At 38.4% G+C, this 21,081-nt stretch overlaps 1 protein-coding gene and 1 long non-coding RNA gene across 2 annotated transcripts in view; one reads left to right on the top strand and one right to left on the bottom strand.

Annotated features, from left to right (window-relative positions):
• Nucleotides 1-21,081, bottom strand: part of LOC138625223 (uncharacterized) — a 417,346-nt gene that overhangs the window by 314,732 nt on the left and 81,533 nt on the right. The window lies entirely within an intron of this gene.
• adamts3 (ADAM metallopeptidase with thrombospondin type 1 motif, 3) overlaps nucleotides 911-21,081 on the top strand; it is a 139,638-nt gene continuing 119,467 nt past the window's right edge. The window contains exons 1-3 of the mRNA XM_069705990.1: nucleotides 911-1,267; nucleotides 1,665-1,686; nucleotides 7,607-8,046. Of these exons, the coding sequence (XP_069562091.1) occupies nucleotides 1,208-1,267; nucleotides 1,665-1,686; nucleotides 7,607-8,046 (522 nt within the window). The 5' untranslated portion in view covers nucleotides 911-1,207. The remainder of the gene's footprint in view (nucleotides 1,268-1,664; nucleotides 1,687-7,606; nucleotides 8,047-21,081) is intronic.

The following is a 21,081-nucleotide window of genomic DNA, read 5'->3' as shown; positions in this document are numbered from 1 at the left end:
AAACATCCATGTATTGTCAAGACAAACAATCCAGAAAAAGCAATGCAGCCACTATAATGTATAGTGTCAAAGTATATGTAGTTAAGTTAAGATATGCATGCCTATAAAATGCATTGAAATTAGATAATCAAAGAAATAATTTGTAAAAGAACAAAGAAAGTACTCATTAAAGAGCAGTGCTGAACGTTTTCTGACTCTTCTAAAATTAAGTAATATTGTCAGTGAAATATACATTAAAATATAAAAAAAAACAAAAGCGCTCATTGTGATCAGTGTTCTATTTTCTACAAAACATAGTCTATATGATGTTATTGGAATATTGTTGAATTTTTTTATGTCAAAGCAGTCATTTAGTGTCACTGCTGTTTGTTGTGGAGCACATTTTCACTAATTCATGTACTGTTGTTTATATATTTTGTACAAGTATATTTTAGATCAATGATTTGTGTGTCTCTGAATGAGAGCAAACTACAATCTTTCCCTCTTAAATATTGTTAGAGTAGGTTACTCCAAGTTGTAGTTACACCACTTGAGCTACTGCCCACAGAGAAACAAATTCATTCCAAGTTAACAAATAAACAAATAACTCAGTCCAACATGTGCTCAGTTTATGGACAGGGTAAAGTTCGGAGATGGGATTATTGATGTATCAGTATTGCTACATAAACATATTGATATTTATCTTGCATTATTTCATGTTGATCCTGCTGTCCTGTCCTGTGATGATGTTAGGGAGGGGGGAGGGGGGTTCTTCCTCTTCCTCCTCCTCCTCTGTCCCTCCATGTGTTCGGGCTCGAGGACAGGGCAGAGTGACGTCACACAGGGCTGGTCTTGCCGTTTATTAGCCAGGGGAGCCAACTGCCAGGTTGCAACAGCCTCACACTGCAGCTCTGTCCGGCCGGCGGCAGAGGGGTGTCCTACTAACACCAAAACTTTCTAGAAACTCAGTCAACAGAAAAAAAACAAACACCGACTGACTGACAAAGTGTCGCAATTTGCCTCACTCCTGATTTCATGAAACTTCAACTACTTTCTGTCTCCTTTTCCTTATTTTTTTTTAAAAACCAAAACAGAGGCAGAGACTGCACATCCACTGTGATAAGCTTTGAATGAGCCGGGTCACGCTTACGTACAGAGTTTTTCCGATTTTTCTTTTATTGTAATTTTACGTTGGGATAAAGTTTTTCCTGATCATTTAAGACTCGTGATGGCCGTCCTGTCACTAGTTGTACTACTTGTAGGATTTACACTGACTTCAGCTGACAAGGTAAGTGTCTGCACCACTCCGCTTCATTTTACACATTAACGTGTGCGCAGTTGTGCCCTTTCGGTCTGAACCCCGTTAATATTTCAAGAATCCAGCTGCAAAGCGGAAAAGTGGGGCGACGCAGCAACAGGTCTCTAAACCTTCTCGTTTGGCTCTGTAAAGGCGCACACTGCCTCTTCTGTGAAATACATGTTGACACTGCACACGCATGAGTTTAGGCTGTTACATAAGACATGTAAAATAGAGGCATTTTTGTTAAGATTTTACAAGCAGCTCAGCCTACAGTAAACTGCTGCAGGGCGGTAGTGTTACTGCTGCTGGACATCTCACTCTGCCTCACATTATTATTTCCTTCTGGCTTGTGCCGCATTTAACGAGCTTTCTTTCTCTCTTACAGGCTGGTGAAGTAGATAGAAAGGGTAAGTCCTGTTTAATTGATGTTAATCTGATTAATAATCTGATGTACAGTGTGAGAAGGCAGAGACTTTCTCCAACCACTGAAGGAACTCATGAGGACAATTTGGTGCACTGAGATCAAAGTGGGAGGGGAGTTTGTGTGTGAGAGACTCTGTAATATCCCCCTCCCCTCCCCTATACCAACCTAAACACACTCAGAGTCCTCCCAACACACACACACACACACACACACACACACACACACACACACACACACACACACACACACACACACACACACACACACACACACACACACACTTATATTACATGAGCGAACTGCTTCAAGGGCTTTGTTATACAGGAAAGAAAATTCCACTTCTAAATCTCCCACATCTGTTATCCATTCCGAGGTTAAGGAACAAGTGAGCTGCAACAGTGTCCACGTAGGATCCTTTTACACTCGCTGTTATCTTCTGAACACCTCAAGGGCCCTCACACAGCAAGATGACAGCTGACTGTGGTGGAGCGTTTGTGGTTGCCTGTTGCCTGTAGTCTGCCACTGTTGGCTCTACGTGGACACTATCTTCCCTGAAAAGCAGCTGCTTCACTCACTTGGTGAGGTTTTCTCTTGATTTTTCACCTCAGGACAGAACGATATGGACAAAATCAAACATGACATTTTTAAACAAATATGTAGTTATCCAAAGCTGTTACACAAGTCATGGTTAGATAATCTATCTATCTGGTTAGTTTTTGTTTATAAAAACCACAGCTCGGTCATGGTCTTTATGCAGGTCACTGTGCAGACAGATGACAGTGTTGCATCACTTCCCATAGCGTAATGTTCTCTTGTCTAACTCCATAAATGTTACTTATCCATGACCGTCCCAGAGCCGAGATATAAACGGATCTCTGGCAACTTTATGTTGCACTATTCCCTCTAAATTTCTGTCACAGTATGTTGCTGCTTTAATAACACGTTGTTGACAGCTATATTAAAATGTACTGATTAATTTTGTGATTTTGCCTGCTGATTTCTAAGAGCAGGTCTTGAGGCACCATTGTGCACAGTTCTGTTTACTCTTTGTTAACTTTTTTGTGACCAAAACCTGTTGACAAATAGCATGTGACTGGAAAGTTAGGTGTTGATCATGCAAATAATCTTAAAACCAGTAAATTTGAATGGTAAAGTTGCAGGTTTTTAATAGTTTTTTTAATTGTAATTTGTTTAAGAAAGCCTCTTAGCACAGTTCAATTATCCACCGCAGCGCAGAGACTGACCCTGTCAAACCTGCTGGCATTATTAAATAATCTGTGCCTGAACTGACATGACCGGGTCATGGCGGAATTATAGTGTTCAGATGTTTACAAATGGGAAATACATAATTTTAATGCTCCGTCAAGCGATCAAGGATGTCAAGGATGTCTGATCACAAGTAATGATTTCAGACTGACTTATGACACATTTATATTTGTGACGGAAAATACAAAAAAAGACTAAAATCTCCTCTTTACTTATGGTCGGACACAGGCATGCTGGAACTATTTTCTGGGATCTGCTGGATCAAATAATTTAAGAAGTATGGAGCTATCAAGAAATCTAGAAAGTAAGCTTGAGATGTTTACAAAGCATCTTTAGTTTTATGATGGTAAAAATTGGTTCATATATAAGAGATATAGTCTGTGTAACTCATGCACATATCAGTGATGAAACCTTAATAAAATCCTTTAGTAAAAAGTGCAAAATCAATAGTTATTCTGCCAATATAGGCTCTCGTTACCCTTTTGAAAGAGAGACCACTTCTGAATGAAGGCTGACTAAATAAACTTTGTGAAACAGAACAAAAGACCAAACTGAATATAATAAATATGTACCTGCTCTCAGCTTTGTTGGTGCATTTAACCTTGTACATATTGACACTTTTCAGAAATTAACTTTTACTTTTTACTCAAGATCTGTGAGGCACAGGTGTCTCAACTTGTCAGCTGTCTTTCTGTGTGTGTGTGTGTGTGTGTGTGTGTGTGTGTGTGTGCGTGCGTGCGTGCGTGCGTGTGTGTGTGTGTGTTTGTGTGTGTTTGTGCTACAGTTACCAACAAGACTACTTTCAATTGAACGTGGTTAAAACCTGATTGAAAAGTTTTCACATGCTTTCAGAAACTCATTTCACACGTATATAATGTATTGAGAAGCAAATCTTGGAATTTGCTTTACAGCAACTTTAATGTCTATAGTCATTACATAATTACATACATTTCAGTGTTATGTAAAACATTCTCAAAATGAGAATACAGTTGCATTTGTACATATTTTGCCATTTAAATCTGATGCATTCCTACCATCGCAATTATCTTAGAATAGTGTTGTTGAGTATTACATGTTGTAATCTTTAATCCTTGAGTAACATTTTAGTTTACTCGAATTTAGAGATATAAGTACTTTTTGATAGCATATTTTAATACTACAGCAAAAACTCCTTGAACAGCTTCTTTGTCAGAACTACAACTGGGGCAACCGAACAAACTTTTTTAATTGAGCAGTTTATAAAAACAATATGGCAGCCTGGATCTGATTCATAACTACACACTTGGCAGAAGTCTGTCAGTATTTGACAGAAGTCCAGTGAAATTGGTTATTTTCCTTTGACTCATTTTTGATGATTAACTGTGGTCTGTGCTTACCACAGTGACAAACACAAGTTTCCTGCCTTCCCATGAAAATCACTGTGTTTCCAGTTTCAATCTTTAAAAGTTACGCAGCAGCAGCAGGGTGCATGCCCTTGCAGAAAGGACTATATCAATCAGGGTTTTTCCTGCATTTTTCAGACAAACATGGCCAAGGCTGAAGAACATGTGTGACACTTCAGCATACACAGATTCTGCTGTGTTGAAGTAAAAATGTCACTTGACATGGAAGGTGTGCATAAGGATTTAAATTTCATACCAAGACATATTAAACTTCCCCATACTGAGTTACTGATGTTAAAATAGCCTATTATAGCATGTTACCTTTTTCTCTCCTCTGTTTTAGGTCTTTTATTAAATAAACGGTTATCCTTATCTTCAAGTTTACATAGTAGGTTTCAAGCATTCGTTTAGATGTGGGTAACAAACAACTTGCCTAAATGTTGGTCTGGATATTAAACACAGAGGAGTATGTATTTAAAACTAAGGACATCAGGTTTAATGTTCATAACTCAGTGCGTGATGAAATGTTTCTGATGAAAAAAAATGGTGAATGTGTCATTCCCCTTTTGCCCCCAAAACTGAGTGTCGTGAGTAACATGTGAGTCCAAGTATGCCTCAATGCAAGAATCGTGATAGTTTCGGGGACACCACGTTAAGCATAAACCATACAAAGCACAATAATTTTGCTGTTAAAAAAACAAACACATTTTTAGTTATCATTTTTAACAAAGGTGGTTGCTAATGTTACAGAGGTGACCCGCCTTTAAAGTTTAAAGCATTTCAATAAACCACATCACATGCATCATTTTCTTGTGACTCCCTCCTTTGGCTTAGGTTGGCAATTTGAATCCAGTGGGGGAATTGCTTACTCACAAATTACCCAAAAACAAAAGCAGTAGAGAGACACTCACTAAATGTGCATTCAGTGGCAATTACCAACCATGATAGCATCAAAATGGGTTTTGCTTTCATGAACATTGAGGGTTATAACTTCACTAGTTGATAACCAACTTTGTTTTTAAGTATTAAGATACATAAGATTCATATCCAGGTGGTTCAAATTAGAATGTATCTGTGTTGTAGATCTAACCAAAGCAGCACAATGCACTCTTCCTTCCACTACATAGGAGAACGGTTCCTGAGATTAGACCTGGGCCTCATGAGGATTAAGCAGTGAAAGCTTTCTCTTCAAATACACACAAATGAGCAGGAGTAATTCTTGGCTGCTTTTTGACTCATGGCACTCTGACTTTTTTTTAATTATTTTTTTTTTTATCCCTTTAAGATTTGTCACACCAGCTTGCTAAAACTAATCTGTGGGCAAATATGTAATACTCAGTCCCACACATGTTGGACCAACTTTTCATATATCAGTATCAAACAACAAACTATGTGTCATTCATGTTTGCAGAAAGAGTAAATTTAACATGGTGTAACAATGAGGTATTTGCACCTTTGATGTTTTTGAAAGTTGAACAGCAGACATGTGCCAGTGCTTTGCTTTGATCGTGGAGCTATGACTGAGGTGACACCAATTTCAGTGTAATCAAGCTGCATCCATCTTTCAGATGTGTCTGTATCATTATCATTTGGCTGAATGAAACTTGCATGATTCGCTTAAAAATGCTTGTCAACTGAATGTTTTCTGTACATCACATATCCGCAGCATGCACACTATGATTTCCATAGACGTATAATTTGAGTTTCACCATTGACACCTGTTTGAATGTCTGTCAGTAAAAATCTACAAGATAATTATACGGTTCCAATGTTCATGTTACATTTTTTTCCAACCAAAGGTTTTTACAAAAAAATTTAGTTGCCGTTGCACTTACTTGGAAAAGGAAACCGATCCTGGATGGAATTTTCCTTTAACGGAGTATTTCGAGGCCCACAGATTTCCTTGTGCAATTGGGTTAACCACAAATTAGCCAATGAACAAGAACCTCTGGGTAAACAAATTACCATGTTAACACAATATTGATCACCAGCCTGTATAGGATATTTATACTTTTTTGTGCTGGTGTTTTCTTGTGTTAAAGGCAGAACCAGGGCAATGGCCTAGTAAAGAACAAATAATGTTTCTTTGTGCTGTAATTGTAAAGACTTCACTTTAGTTGTGTTGCCAAATCCAACTGAACCAGAATGACAACATTGCCATCAATTTTAATGAAATTAACAACGTGTTTATTTGTAAAGGAGCATTAGGCTGTCTCTCCACAGTCTCCTCTTTTATTTATTTGACACCAATGCATTGACTTGTTAGGGATGACACTCAAGCAAAAAACAAAAACCTGGATTAATTATTGTTTAAGCATAATATAACGCAATATTCAGCAACAAATTAAATATGTGTGAGGAAACATATCTTTTATGATGCCATGTACTGTAGCTGCAGAGGTTTATATCAGGGTATCTAATAGTTGTCTCAGTTGATACCTCAGCATCTGATAAACCTTCACACTGTTAAGCGTTACTAACGCATCCATTTGCTCTGAAATAATATAAGTTATGGATGTGATTAGTTGGTCATTTATTGAAGCAACGATGGAGAATGTATCAGTGACAATGTGAAACAGTATGTTTGCTTGTGGTGATGAACCTACAGAGACATATCACCTGTATCTGCAGCTCATCACAGCTTTACCAAGCTTTAAATAGAGTTTCAGCTCATAGTTTTGCTGTCTGGCCATCAACATAACTGTTTTAGTTCACTCTCACCACTTTCATGGACAGAATCCACATACTTCCCTCTGGTGTTGGTAGAGACCAAAAACAGAGCTCAAAGACAGTCAATATTGAACCGAATGATTATGTTGATCTTGGATGTTGGATGTGTAAATAAACAACACTTTGCTAACAAGTTTGGATTACATGAGAGAATTTTGATGATATGTCAATGTGATTTTAACAACTTATGTCTGCTGCCCCCTAGTGGATAAAACATCAGTTATTGCAGGCTTGTACTTTTTATAGACAAAACAATTAACTAGAAAAAAAAAATGGTGTGGTAATTACAATAATTTTTTTGTAGTCACATCTATTTAAAATATGATGGCGAAAACACTGAAAGTCATTAGACATTCAAAGCATTACTCTGCCCATGCCATGAATATTAACTAACTAATTTAACTAAAAAAAGTGATTGTATTCACATTGCGTTGACTTTTTAAACATGCTGTAGCGTCTTGTTTTTTGTACATCCTGCTGCCTTTGGGTTAAAAATATTTGCTTTGTTATTGTGTTGTCTCATAGACCAGCTGAGGAGCCGGCTGAAGGAATATGGCCTGGTTACACCTTTCAGCACCGACTCTCATGGACACTACCTGTCACACCTTCTCTCGGCCACTCACAAGCAGCGCGTGAAGAGGGAGGTGTTTTCCACCGGTGAATCTGAACAGAGACTTTTCTTCAACATCACCGCCTTCGGGAAGGAGTTCCATCTCCGTTTGCGGCCAAACAACAGGCTGGTGGCGCCCGGTGCGATGGTGGAGTGGCACGACGAGGTCCCAGGATTTGGAAACATCAGTAACAGCGCTGGGAACGATTCCAGTGTGGGTGCCAACCAGACTGAGCCCACCAATGGGACGGAGAGAATACTGTGCCGAGAGCTGCTCAAGACAGACTGCACCTTTATTGGTGACATCACAGATGTCCCCGGTGCCTCGGTTGCCATTAACAACTGTGACGGACTGGTAAGTTTGCCTCAGCCATAAAGTTCCGTAATCCCCCACCCCCTTAAACCCTGTCTTTTCATCACTAAAGTGCCATGACCTTATCAACTGACACTGGGGGATTTTAGTTGTCTATAACTCTAGAGTTTAGCCTTTCTTTACGTCAGCACTTTGTATATTTACATCACATTGTTCTTGAAGATATTCTTCAGGCGGGCAGACTGAAGAGCTTTTTGTACAGGAGTTTGTTACGGGTGAGTGGTCATCCATTGCACCCACAAACCAAAAGGATTTTTCTTCCAGCCTCTTCCCAGCATAAACCATGAGCTCCTTTTGTACTCCACAAAAGTCTGCAGTCGTATCCTCCCCATCACCCCTCATAAAACCCATGAACGGTAATTGGGGAATGACCTGAGCCAAAATCTCTCCGACTAGGCCAAAGCATCTCTGCATTCAAGAAAAGAATCATTTAAGAAAAACCTAGTTCATTTGAAGTTAAAATACAACAGAGATTCAGCAGGCAACAAAAATGATGTACTGTAAATATTTATCCCCTGAAAAGGAATTTGAAGGATAATGTTTGTGTTATTTTATCTTTATTATTCAAGCATTTACATAGAGGAGAATGAAGCAACGATGAATTTAATCTGCTAACAATGTGCTGTGTTGCTGCAGACGTATATTTCTTGAGTGGAAACAGGTGTACTATTCCAGCACTTATTTTCGTTTGAACTGCAACGTGTTTGTTTTCCTGAAAACAGATTTAGGAAAAAAAGTCAAGGCTTTGTAATACAAAGTAAAAGGGTCACATAATGTCTTGATTATTGTGGTGGATTTTATTTACAAAGAATGGGCTGACATTAAGGAGTATAGCCTTTATTGGAGCTCTAATTGAACACTGCAGTCATTTCCCCTTAAACGTGACGTTAACATAGAAGCGTGTGGCCCAGCACCAAGTCAGCAATAAACAAGAGAGTTTCATTTGTCACGATAAAGAAAAGAATATCCCAATGCAACAGTATGACTCATTTATGTATCTGTAGCCACTCTACTTGTTGGTCTCTAGGAGTGACAGTGACTGAAGTCTGCCTGTCTACCACCTTGCATTGGACTAAAATACCTCGATTATGACTGAATGCATCGCAATCCTGTTTTACCAAAATTCATAGTTACCAGAGGCTGAATCTTAATGACTTTGTTGGTACCCTGACTTTTCATAGTGCTCCACTCGTCAGCCTCATTCATCATTTATCACTTTATGAATTATCTCCACATATATTTCATTGATTGTTACTTTTTTTTTTTTTTTACAACTAATCACAGTTCCTAGATGATAAATCCTTCTGACTTTAATGGCACACTCTCTATTCCTCTACCGTCACCAGCAGGTTGACATTTTATGTGAAATAATGTATCTCAGCAAGAATTAGATGGATTGAAATGAAATTTTATATATATATATATATATTAACATTCCCTGCAGGGTGATTTGTGATAAATGTGGTGATCCTCGGACTCACATTTGTCCGATATTTTGTAAAAATATTACTTTTTTGGATCAACTACCTGCCAAACCGAAAAAAAAACAACAATATAAAGCTACACTGTGCTTTGTGTTTAATGTAGTACTAAATTGTTTACTTTTGCTTGTTAAGATGCTGAGCTAAGATTGTGAACATAGTAAACATTATACCTACCCACAGCATTTAGATTAAAGCATCTGTATGACTAATTACAGTGTCATATAGCTATTAACATGCCTGCAAACAATTCATACAGATGATGGTATGTGGCTTTAAGACATGAGCTATATCAGGCTGTGGCTACACAGATGATCCTTGTTCACAGGATGAATTAATTTATGGTTTTGGTTTCTTCAGGGGAATGTTTGATTATTCTCATTCTTTGGATGACATGTCTTCAGCGGAATTCGATTAAATCTATCATACCTCAGTGTGCCATGACATTTTATATCTTTGACTGAGCTGTGACATACTATTAGATTGCTCAGGTGCATGTTTATATTTATTTAAACCTGACTGCACCATCAAATATAGCCATCACGGCTGCATATCAAACATGAAGTGAGTAAAGGACTTCTAAAAGCAGTCCCACCAGAATCACTTGAAGGTAGTGAGTCGTGAGACATGGATTATGATGATAGTGAGCGAGAGAGCCTCGGGGACTTCAACTGAAATCATTGAAAAACATGAATGCAAAGCCTGTTTGTCTGCGCTTTCTCAGATATGTCTTTGTGTCAGTATGATTTGATTCTCAGAGGGTGGCCAAAAGGCGCTCTGCAGGGGTTCACATAATTCTCTGCTCATTACAACTTGTAACAAGCCAGCACATCTAAAGAGAGATTATTATAGGCAGCTGTGGGAGTGTGAGACGTAGGCACTGATGCTGGCCAGTAAAACCTGAAGTTTGTCATATTGACGTTTGCTTTTTTAAGGTGGTTGGAGGAGAGGTTCATGAAAAATGGAATGACTTCTCAAGAAAGTTTAAACAGGTTGGTTCACAAAAAGAAAGCTAACAACTGTTTTAAAAGCACTGGTTAATAGGTGCTTTTTAAGAAGAAAATCAATCAATCCTAAAGTTGATTTAAATTGATAATTTTAGTTGCTATGTTGAGTTTGTAACTGTCGCCACCATCTAAAATAAAAACAAAGAAAAACAAAACTAGAATTACCTTCTGGTGGTTGTCTGCCTCCACTAACCTGTGGCTCAGAAGGTAGAGTGGTTGGTGCATTAATTGGAAGGTTGGTGGTTCTATCCCCAGCCCCTCTTGTCCACATACCTAAGTGTCCTTGAGCAAGACACTGAACCTTAAGTTGCTCCCGATGGGGTACTGTGAATGTGTGAATGTGCTTTGAGACCGTAAGGTGATAAAACACTATACAAGTACAGACCATTTAGTTTTAGTGTACATGTATGTTTGTGCCACATTTGTAGATATTCTCTGAAGGTGTTTCTGAGATCTCGCATCAAAAGTGGGAAATGGATGTGAACTCAGTGAACTTGACCTTTGACCACCAAAATCTTATCAGTTCATCTATGTGTTAAATTAAGCATTTGTGACCATAGGCCAATGTGATGGGAGAGTGACTTTGACCTTTGGCTATTGACCACCAAAATCTTATCAGTTCATCATTGGTACCAACAAGTGTTCTTTAGATAGTGCTTTAACGAGAACGAGACAGACAGATGAGAGGGACATGAGGTCATGATGACCTTAAACTTTGACCTTTGATCACAAACCTCTTATCAGTTCATCCTTGGGGCTAAGTGAACGATTGTGTCACATATGAAGAAATTCCATTCTCACGTTCCTGAGATATCATGTTCATATGAATGTGTAGAATGTAGGTCACAGTGACCTCAACCTTTGACCTTTGCCCACCTAAATCTAATCAGTTCATTCTTTGTATCAATTGAATGTTTTTGCCAAATTGAAAAAGATTCCCTAAAGGCATTTTTGAGATATCGTGTTCATGAGAACAAGACAAACATACGGATGAACCACCCGAAAACATAATGCTCCCGGCTCTGGCCATCGCCGGCATGGAGGTATAAAAATGGGATCGAAACCATTTTAGACATGATCAGAAATATATAAATGATATTTTTACGAAGCTGTAGGAGTGAAAACTGAGGAAAGAATAAAGACAGTGGCATCAACCCAAATGAAAGCTGACTGAATGAGAAAGGACCCTTTAAATCTACTGGTTTAAATCTATTAGTAAATAGATCATCTACAGTGGTGACATCATGCACAAGAAGGAAAAACAAAAAAGTCGAGCTAATTAAGGCTGTAACTGGGCAACTTACTTTTATTAGTTATTATTCATTAAGTGTATAATGTTCATCAATGTTTTTCTTTCATGTCAAGATATTTTTTATTATTTCTGTCCATAAAAGAAAGAGGCAATTCAGTCACAAAGCTGTGAACAAAAGAAAAATACATTCACTTCAAGTGGCAAATGTGATCGAGCGTTACATGATAGAGGTTATTTTGAACATTTAATATTAAGCTTAGTAGCTCAACTCCACCCCAACCCAACACATTTCTTCAGCCAGAATTTCTGCAATTCATAACTAAATAAATACGAATGTACACTGTTTCGGAGTGAAAACAACCCGGGGCACAACCAAAGCAGATGGGCTAGAACTTGGGTCTTCGACCTAGGGGTGGAAAGAAAAACGTTTTTTGAATTCATAAGTTTACATTGATTGTACTGCTGTAGAGGTAAATATACGGATACATAAACACATCAATCAATCAATCAATAAATAAATAAAAAATCTATGACTAGAATAAGACTAAGCTCAACAAGCTTACAAAGCACGTAAGCACGCGTATATGTGTACAAAATCACTTAAATATCATTATTTACACATCGATACAAACTCTCACATAGACTCAAACACTCCTCACTGTATGAGTGCAGCCAAAGAAGCGTTATTAAGTTGCCTCAAGATTATTAAAGTATTTTAAGAAGGGTCCCCAGATATTTAAGAACTTGGTATATGAATTAGAGATTGTGTATGGAATCTTTTCAAGGCTTAAACAGGACATGATGTCTCGCAGCCATTGAACATGGGTGGGCGGGGCAATATCCTTCTATCTTAATAGTATCGCACGCCTAGCCAGAAGAGAAGCAACAGACAGTGTGCGACGTTTAGTCGAGTTCAGACATGTATCATCCTCTCCAGTAGTACCAAAAAGAGCTTTTAGTTCTATGTTGACATTGAGGATAGTTGATAAGATTTGGAAAATATTCCTCCAGTATCTTTCCAGACTGGCACAAGTCCATGTTCGTAAAATTTTCCCAGAGCCCAGAGTCAAGACTCCTTTTGTCCAACCAAAGGTCCAAGAATCTCAAACACAATCAATGTAACTGAGAGAAAACACAGAAAAGCAGAAGAGCCACTAAATCAGATTAAGTTTGTTTTCACTTGATAAACGACTCAAAAGTTGAGGGACTTATCTTGATACAATTATTTGGATCCTTCTAGCTCTACACCAACAGTGATGAAAAAGTAGAACGGCCCTCAGAAAGCACAGCCAAGGCTAAAAATTCACTTTTCTATGATATGCAGCGACTGTGTCAATGTTACATTGATACAACCTCCGACCTCCCCAAGAAAACCACTGTCCCTGAGGACTCCTCAGCTACTGCTCGCTGTATGTATTACATTTGACTGAAATCACAAACTCCTCGGTGCAGTTTATTTGGGCTGCAATGGCTGACAATGATGGTGGCTGCTGTAACGTCAAAGTAAATCAAACTATTTTTTGCACAAATTACAGTATATAACTAGATTTCCAGTCCAGTGGAGCACAGCAATGCAAGATTTTGTCTTTTTGGTGATAATGGTTTTTAATTGAATAATATACATTTCTTTGATTGCAATTTCAATTTGACTTTAAAAATGAAAACTTTAGGCGAATTGTAGCTGTTTTCTTTCTTGCTGCATTGAAACAAATTTAAGTTCGCAAAACCCGAATGTTAGACGAGAAACAACGTACAACATTAAACTTAAATAAGCCTTGTCCTTTCCTAAGTGCAGATATCAGTGTGAAATCCTTTGTATAACTTTCAAAATAATAAAACCGCAGTGTCAAGCATGTGCCTTAAACTAAGGTTATGGCAGTCTGACCTGTAAATCAGTCCTCTGCACTGCAGGATTTGTCAATTTCCTTCGATTGGCACGGAAGGAAATAGTTTGTCACTTGGGCAGACGCAGAAGTCTTTCTTGTCTGAGACATTTATAGTTGAACCTCGGAGTAGATTCAGGCCTCACAGGGGGCCACACAGGATGTGAGAGTTTTGCTTTGTAAATACTGTTGTGGCAGGAAGTTATTTTGAAGACACCAACAGTCATCAAAGGTCAGTCACTGCCCACTACAAGCCAGATTTGAAAAGACTGCCACTGATTATGATGTAATACTTTAGTATCATCACATCAGTGGTAATTTCAGGTTTTTAGAAATTTATATAACACAATTTTGGATGAAATTGGGATTTTTACTAGATGGACTCTGTGATCAAAATCTCATTTGTCCTTTTCCCAATTTTCTTCCTATTACAATAATATTTAATTGACTGTAAACTGTGGGGATCAGTGCGCAGATCACACATTTATGATTTTAAACAAAAATAAATTGTAAAGCAAAACTCAGCAACAATAAACAAAAATCAGTGCAACATCTGATTATAAAAGTAATCTTGACACAAAAACTGTCCATCCATCCGTCCATCCATCCATCCATCCATCCATCCATCCATCCATCCGTACATCCATCCATCCGTACATACATACATACCTGTTTTGTCCTATACAGGGTCAGAGGGGAGGGAGGTTTAGTGTTGACCCTTTGATGGGGCCAATATAGAAACACAGATGATTACATTCACACCTACTGCCAATTTACAATTACCACTCAAGCTAACACAAATGTCTTTGGACTGTGGGAGAAAGCTAGAGTACCAAATAAAAACAGGCACAGGCAGAACATGAAAAATCCACACCGACAGCCAACTTCAGACAGACCATTGTTTTTAACTTGCTTAAATTTAATTGTCTCATTATTTCTTGGCACATTGTATTACCAGAAGCAATTTCAAAGCTGTCAGAATCACAAAAGTACTTTAAGTACTGTGAATATGAGTGATCAGTGCTCTGTTACAGAATATAACAAGGTAAAATCAGTTTTTACTGATCTGCCTTTAAAAACAAAATTGCTCAAATCTGTGAAAACCAGAAAGACTGTACAATACAATACTATACTACACTAAAAAACACTAAAAAAAATAGTTTGAATTGAAAACAAGAAAATGAAAATCTGGCAAAAAAACCAACTGTTTTGACACTGTTCGTATAATACTCATAAAATCAGATTTGAAAACTATTGCACTTAAATCCCACTTTAGTGTGACTCGTGTTTTGATGCATGGTGCAGCTTATTTGTGCTTTTTCTTTTATTTATTCCATCTTCAGTCTATTTTGAGGGGCATTTTCGGTCATTATTAGAAAAGGACCTTATTTATTGTTCACTGTCATCATCAGTGTCCCCTCCCAAAACAACGTTTTGGAACATGAAACTATAAAATCACTAAAACGTAACTGAATTGGGACATACAATTACTCTGCTCTGCCTCATTTTGCAGGTAGATTGGTGTAAAAAAAAAAAAAAAGAAGATTTCTCGACATGATAGAATATTGTCGTATATTACTATATATTCTACTCTGCACTCTGGTCCTTTGGTTGCTCTAATGCAGAACATGATCACTGTTCCTCCTCATAATGTTTGCAGTCTAAATGCAAAGCATGCAGGACGGCATAACTCCAGATCAAACACTCACCAAACCAGTGGTTTCTAATGAAAAAGCCTGTCGTTTAGGGCCAGTGGTCTTTGATCTTTGATCACACTAGGTGTGTGTTTTACTGTTTCTTAATTATAGCCAGGCTGCTGTCTGGAAGTCTTTACTGCACCAAGCAGGCAGGCAGGCAGGCAGGCAGGCAGCCTGGCAGCCTGGCAGCTAAATGCTTATGAGGCAGAAACTTCCTCTGCTTCAGCAGCAGCAGTGTGGGGGTAATGGAAGGGCAATCTTCACTGGCCTGTGTGGGAGCTTGTCTTCATGTCAGATGTATGTCAGCCGATCTTGGAGGACTGTTCCTTGATAAAAGATTAAACATATCAGTGCCGAGCTTGGCTTTCTGCCTACTTTCATCATCTGGATGGAGTAGAAATACATTTGCCAGGATCACAGCAGCATATGATTCAAAGCTCAGTCTGCCAACACATTATCCTGTTTCTCATGTTCATTGCAGTGATTCAACTGGATTTGACTTTAAATGACCGTAGTTATGTATTCAAATTTTTTAAGTCTGACTTGCTGAGCAGGAATTTGTAAGTTGAAGCCTCCCGTAATACCAAGTATGAGACTGTAAAGCTATTTGAAAGTCACAAGTTAAAAAATTGCCGCACAGGAGCCTGTTTCATGAAAACTGCAAACATGAGATCATCTTCTCTTATGTTCAGTTTGATAGTTGTAACCTATCAAAAGAAACATCATACCTGCAGCGCATGCATGGGAGACGACTGTACAATTGCAAAGTTATTTGCTTTTTCTGAGCTGTGAAATGTTTGTCAGCTGTGAAATAGGATGCTGGCGATCTGTGTGTACCTAAATTGCTTTTAGGAAACAGACCCCCGGTCCAATTAATTATTTACCGCCCAACAATCCTTTTGGGTGGTCGGCTTACTTTACGTCTTACATCAGAACTTCATGAGGTTGAATTTTGTCTAAAGAAGGTTCAAGGACTAAAATGTAAGAGGGGTTCTTTCACAGTCAGAGTTTATTATCTGACACATTTTGAGGTGCAAAACACAAAAACAAAAACAAAAATCAACAACAAAAATGAGCAGTCCTGAAGTGCAAAACACAAATACAAAAAGAAAAAAACACTACAACCAAAACTTACGGTCCAGAGGTGCAAAGCGCAAACACCAAACGAAAAACACAACAACATTAAGGAGCAGTCCTGAAGTGCAACTTGCAGCCCAAAAATTACGGAAATAGCGTCATCAGCTGGTCCGTCAACTTTATCGCCGTTCCCGTAGGATTTCAGGCAGCAGCACCAAGATGGGAAAGCGGCTGTTGCATCATTATAACAATCACTTCTTCTATCGTAATTACTAGTAAAGCCAGACAATTTGTACATGTATCTGTTACTGAGTTACTGAGTTGGAATTTATGTCGACAGTGAATGAAAACATACCAGGAGGTCCTGCAGCAGGATCATCTGTCTCCCTGTCTTCATTTGCCTCTTCATTAACTCCCTGTTTCTCTTCTTTCTCTTTTTGTTTGTTTTACTGGTGTCTTTATCTCTCTCTACTCCTTCTCATGTCCTCGTCTCCGGCCTCTGTGGTTTTGGGTAAAAACCATTGACTGTGTATAAAAGTGGACGTTGTGTCTGGGTCTGAAAAAAAAGGCTGAAGATGGCGACTGTCAAAAATTGGAACCCCAAGCCTCATAACGGCAGTTCACAAACTTGGTGACATCACTGTTGCTTGTCGCTTGGTAAGAAGCTAGAAATCTATGTGTGGGCATCTCTTGTTGCATTCACTTCCACTCAGACATCAAAGGGAGGCTGTGGCTCAGACGGTAGAGTGGGTTGCACACCAATCGGAAGGTTGGTGGCTCAATCCCCAGCTCCTCCTGTCCACATGCCTAAGTGTCCTTGAGCAAGACACTGAACCCTAAGTTGCTCCTGATGGTGAACCATCGGTGTGTGAATGTGCTCCTGATGGCAGCACCTTGCATGGTGATCTGTCTCATTAGTGGGTGAATGGAAAAAAACATGTTAAAGCGCTTTGAGACTGAAAAGTGATAAAGCACTATACAAGTACAGACCATTTACATCAGAGTTTTCTCCTGTGAATTTCCAACCAAACAAATATCTATTTTAGAATTATAGATTGTCCAAAAGTGGGCTGGCATGCATCTGATTTGCCCCCTCAGCTATTCAATGCTCCACTATGTTCACCATCTTGTCTCCAAACTTGAAACTCACTATACGGCTTCATAAAACTGATGTGTCAGATTCAAGTGATATTCTCTTGAGATTCATCATCAACACCTTTTCACATTTGCACTATTTTCACAATTGTGAGAGACATTGTTATTAATTGATAAATATTGATTGTAACCACTTTAAGGCATATATAAAATAACGCAAAAGATAATATGCAAACCTATCAATATATGTCTTATATGACCATTTTTATAGAATTTATAATAGCCTAGTACAGACTAATTGTACAAAGTGCTCAGTCACCACAAGCTGTACACTGGGGGATAAACGTTTGAGATAGTGAGGATAATCAAGCCTCAAAGCGTGAAATAGACACACGCGTCCAATACAGAAAAACGTATAACTCACATATTGACATTGCCAAGCGTAGCTACCTCACATTTTACTGTCAAGGACGGGTGTGATTATTTCACGCTTTGCCGTGATACCGAGCTGGATTAACATGGTGTTCCTCCGAAACACTTCCTTGGAATAATCCCTGATATTTGTATGGAGAGCAGGAATGCTGGAGCTAAGATCTTGGCTGACATGAGTCTGCCCAGCAGCCAACTGTGTTGTTTGTGAAACTTTTCTTCCCACTGAGAAACACTGCTGCCTTGTGTGGTTCAGAAACTCTCCTTGACCCTCTTTGATTTTTCATGGTTAATGTGAGGACCTTAATGGGGTTTTTATGAGACTGATAAAGATCCCGTACCCATCTTCAGTATCTTATGCATGTAAAGATAAAAAAAAAAAGAAAAAAAAGAAAAAGAGACATACAAGCTGGTGGAAGTCAGAAATCTTTGAAATGAGGATTGTCAACTTATTTACTGTTTTTGGAAACATGGGCCCCATGAATGCATTTAAGTCTGTTTATGGGATATAATGACAGTGTTTGATAAGGAACACCTGGTTTAAATCCAGGTTTTTAGTAAAAAGACTACAAGTACTGTTGTAAACAGAGAGAAGAAGAGTAGATGTAGGTTGTTTTATTTTCACATATATGAAACATACAGCTCACGACCTTTTTTAAAAAAAAAAAAAAAAAAAAAGATTAGAGTAAACAAAGAAGGAATGTAACTGACCTTGAAATGTGAGAAGTGGGTGTATACAGTATTATTCACATCCCTCCTCCTCCCTCTACATGACTGTAAGTTCATGTACACTCGTGTGCTCACAGGGCTCTCTTGTCATAGAGTTGATAGTTCACATACTGCAAATATTTTATTGTAATATCGTTACCCTGAAAGGCAGAGAGGGTGAACTTCTCATGTCTGTATGTATTTTTGGAGATGGGACTCAGGACCTAATCTCTGGGTCTGTGTTTTGTCTGTCTATGAAAAGCAGGAAGATTAGGGATGGAAATCAATCATCCCCTTTTAAAACTGATTTGAGAAGAGAAACTCCCACACAGTGTTATAAACGATATGATCAGTCATGGAGCCCCAGGCCACAAAAGCATTCAAACTTTTAATTTTCTACTTAAGAGGTGTTGAAATAATGCGAGGCCACCAGTAAGCTTGACTTCATCATTTATTATTATTATTTAATTACTCTAATATGTTCTCCAGGATGTGACCCCTTTCTGACATTAGTATTTAGTCACAGCTATGTTGAAATGAAACAGTACTAGACCAGTGAAACTAAACTCCGTTATAACAACATGCAAAGAGCATTTCTATTGCATTGAGACATCACTTTCTGTTTCAGCCACGATAGCGGTGTGGCTCTCGGCAGTCCCCATTGACAGATCTCAACAACTATCAGATGGATTACCATGACATTTTTTTTTACAAACTTTCATTGTTCCCAGGGGATGTATTTCATGACTGTGGTGTTCCCACTGGCTTTTGCTTTTGAAACACCATGAGATTGATGTTTGTGGTTTCGAGTGTAATGTCTCAAAAACAACTGAACAGATTTCCATGGCATTTGATAGAAATGTAGTTTGTGTCTTGTGCTAATTAGCAATTGTTAGCAGGCTAACACATTAAGGTCTGAACTGTGTGAAGCGTGATCCAAATGTGATGATTTTTTTGTTCCTTATTGTTTATTGTCAGTCGTTGAACTGTGAACATGTCAGCTTTTGAAAACATCCCACTACAAAACATTAACAGTGATTTCAGAGTTTGGTGATGTGCTGATATTTGTGTTTTTTGTTGTACTGCACCTTTCATGGCCCAGTAACTATCCCTTTAAAATCCCAAGATTATTAAGCAGTAAGGAACAGGGCTGTTTGTGGGGTTTATGAGATTTTTATTTAAGAATATGATGAAATGCTTGGGCCAGTTGATTTTGCTGATGAAAACCATGAGACGCATTTGAAAGCACAGAGAAAATGTGATGAGAGGACCTTTGGGTTGAGATCGTTTTGTCACGAAAGGTCAGGGTTTTTAATTTGAAAACAGGAAGTGCTGAGCTTGCATTAACGTGTAATGCAGCACCTTTGACAGGACAAACAATAGCGGATCAAAACGAGGCTTTGAATTGTGTGAGAATCGATAAATACACCATGTGACAATCTTGATCATTCTTTTGGTTTTATTGGCTCTCATCTACAACATACACTTTAGAGTTGATTGGATCTAAGCACTTGAAAAATATTAATGTATTTTTAACTGGATGAAGAGAACTGTAAATGTTTTATGTCGTCATTTGGAGAAAAAAAGTGTCAAGAGTATTGATATGGTGCACTTCTGCAGCGCTGCAGCTGTACACACCACTGACTGCTGGCTGGTTTCTTTACACAATAGGGCACCACACTCTCTTTTCAGCACTACAACCGGCATTGCAACACCACTGATGACAGTAAAAGGAAAGCTGAGATGCAGGCTGTTTAGGAGTCAAACAATGTAAATGATTAGCTTTACAGTCACATATGTGCATGATGGTAGGCATTGTTTCAACACACATCCTTCAGCTGTATAATGAGGGAACATATACAGCAATTGTCAGACCCATCACAAAGTGAAGGACTCAAAAATCAGGAGTTCTTTTTCTGCAGGGACAAAAAAAAAAAAAAAAAAGAAGAAGAAACATTAGAAAAATGACCCTTTATTGTCCATTGCATCACTGACAGGTAGAGTTTTGAATGTTCAAATAATCTGTTTGATTGGGTGCCATATATCCATATGACTCAGTTGCTCACAAATGTTGGCTTTTCTTTCTAATTTTCTTTCTAATGCATGAACATCAATCAGATCTGTGTCACATTTGAGAGGTAAAAAGACCGCAGCATGAAATACGTTCACATGCCATGAAGCACCAGCTTTTATTCCAGCACGACAAACAAACTGCAAGCTGCCTGGAAATGCCTTAAAGCAACCATGAAATACTGCTTTAGCTCCACTCATTTGTTTCCATGAAGCAGGACAGCTGGAACAGAAACCTCCTCTTGCTCTGTGTTGCATGAAGGAGATTTTCTCGGCAGACTGATTGACTGACGGGCAGAAAAAGAGGTGACCTGAGAA

This window comes from Brachyistius frenatus, unplaced genomic scaffold, assembly GCF_029030835.1.
Source record: "Brachyistius frenatus isolate BFR_SWC_R1_liver_20210118 unplaced genomic scaffold, ASM2903083v1 Contig_60, whole genome shotgun sequence".
NCBI lineage: Eukaryota > Metazoa > Chordata > Actinopteri > Embiotocidae > Brachyistius > Brachyistius frenatus.
This window is presented reverse-complemented; position numbering and strand designations above follow the sequence as displayed.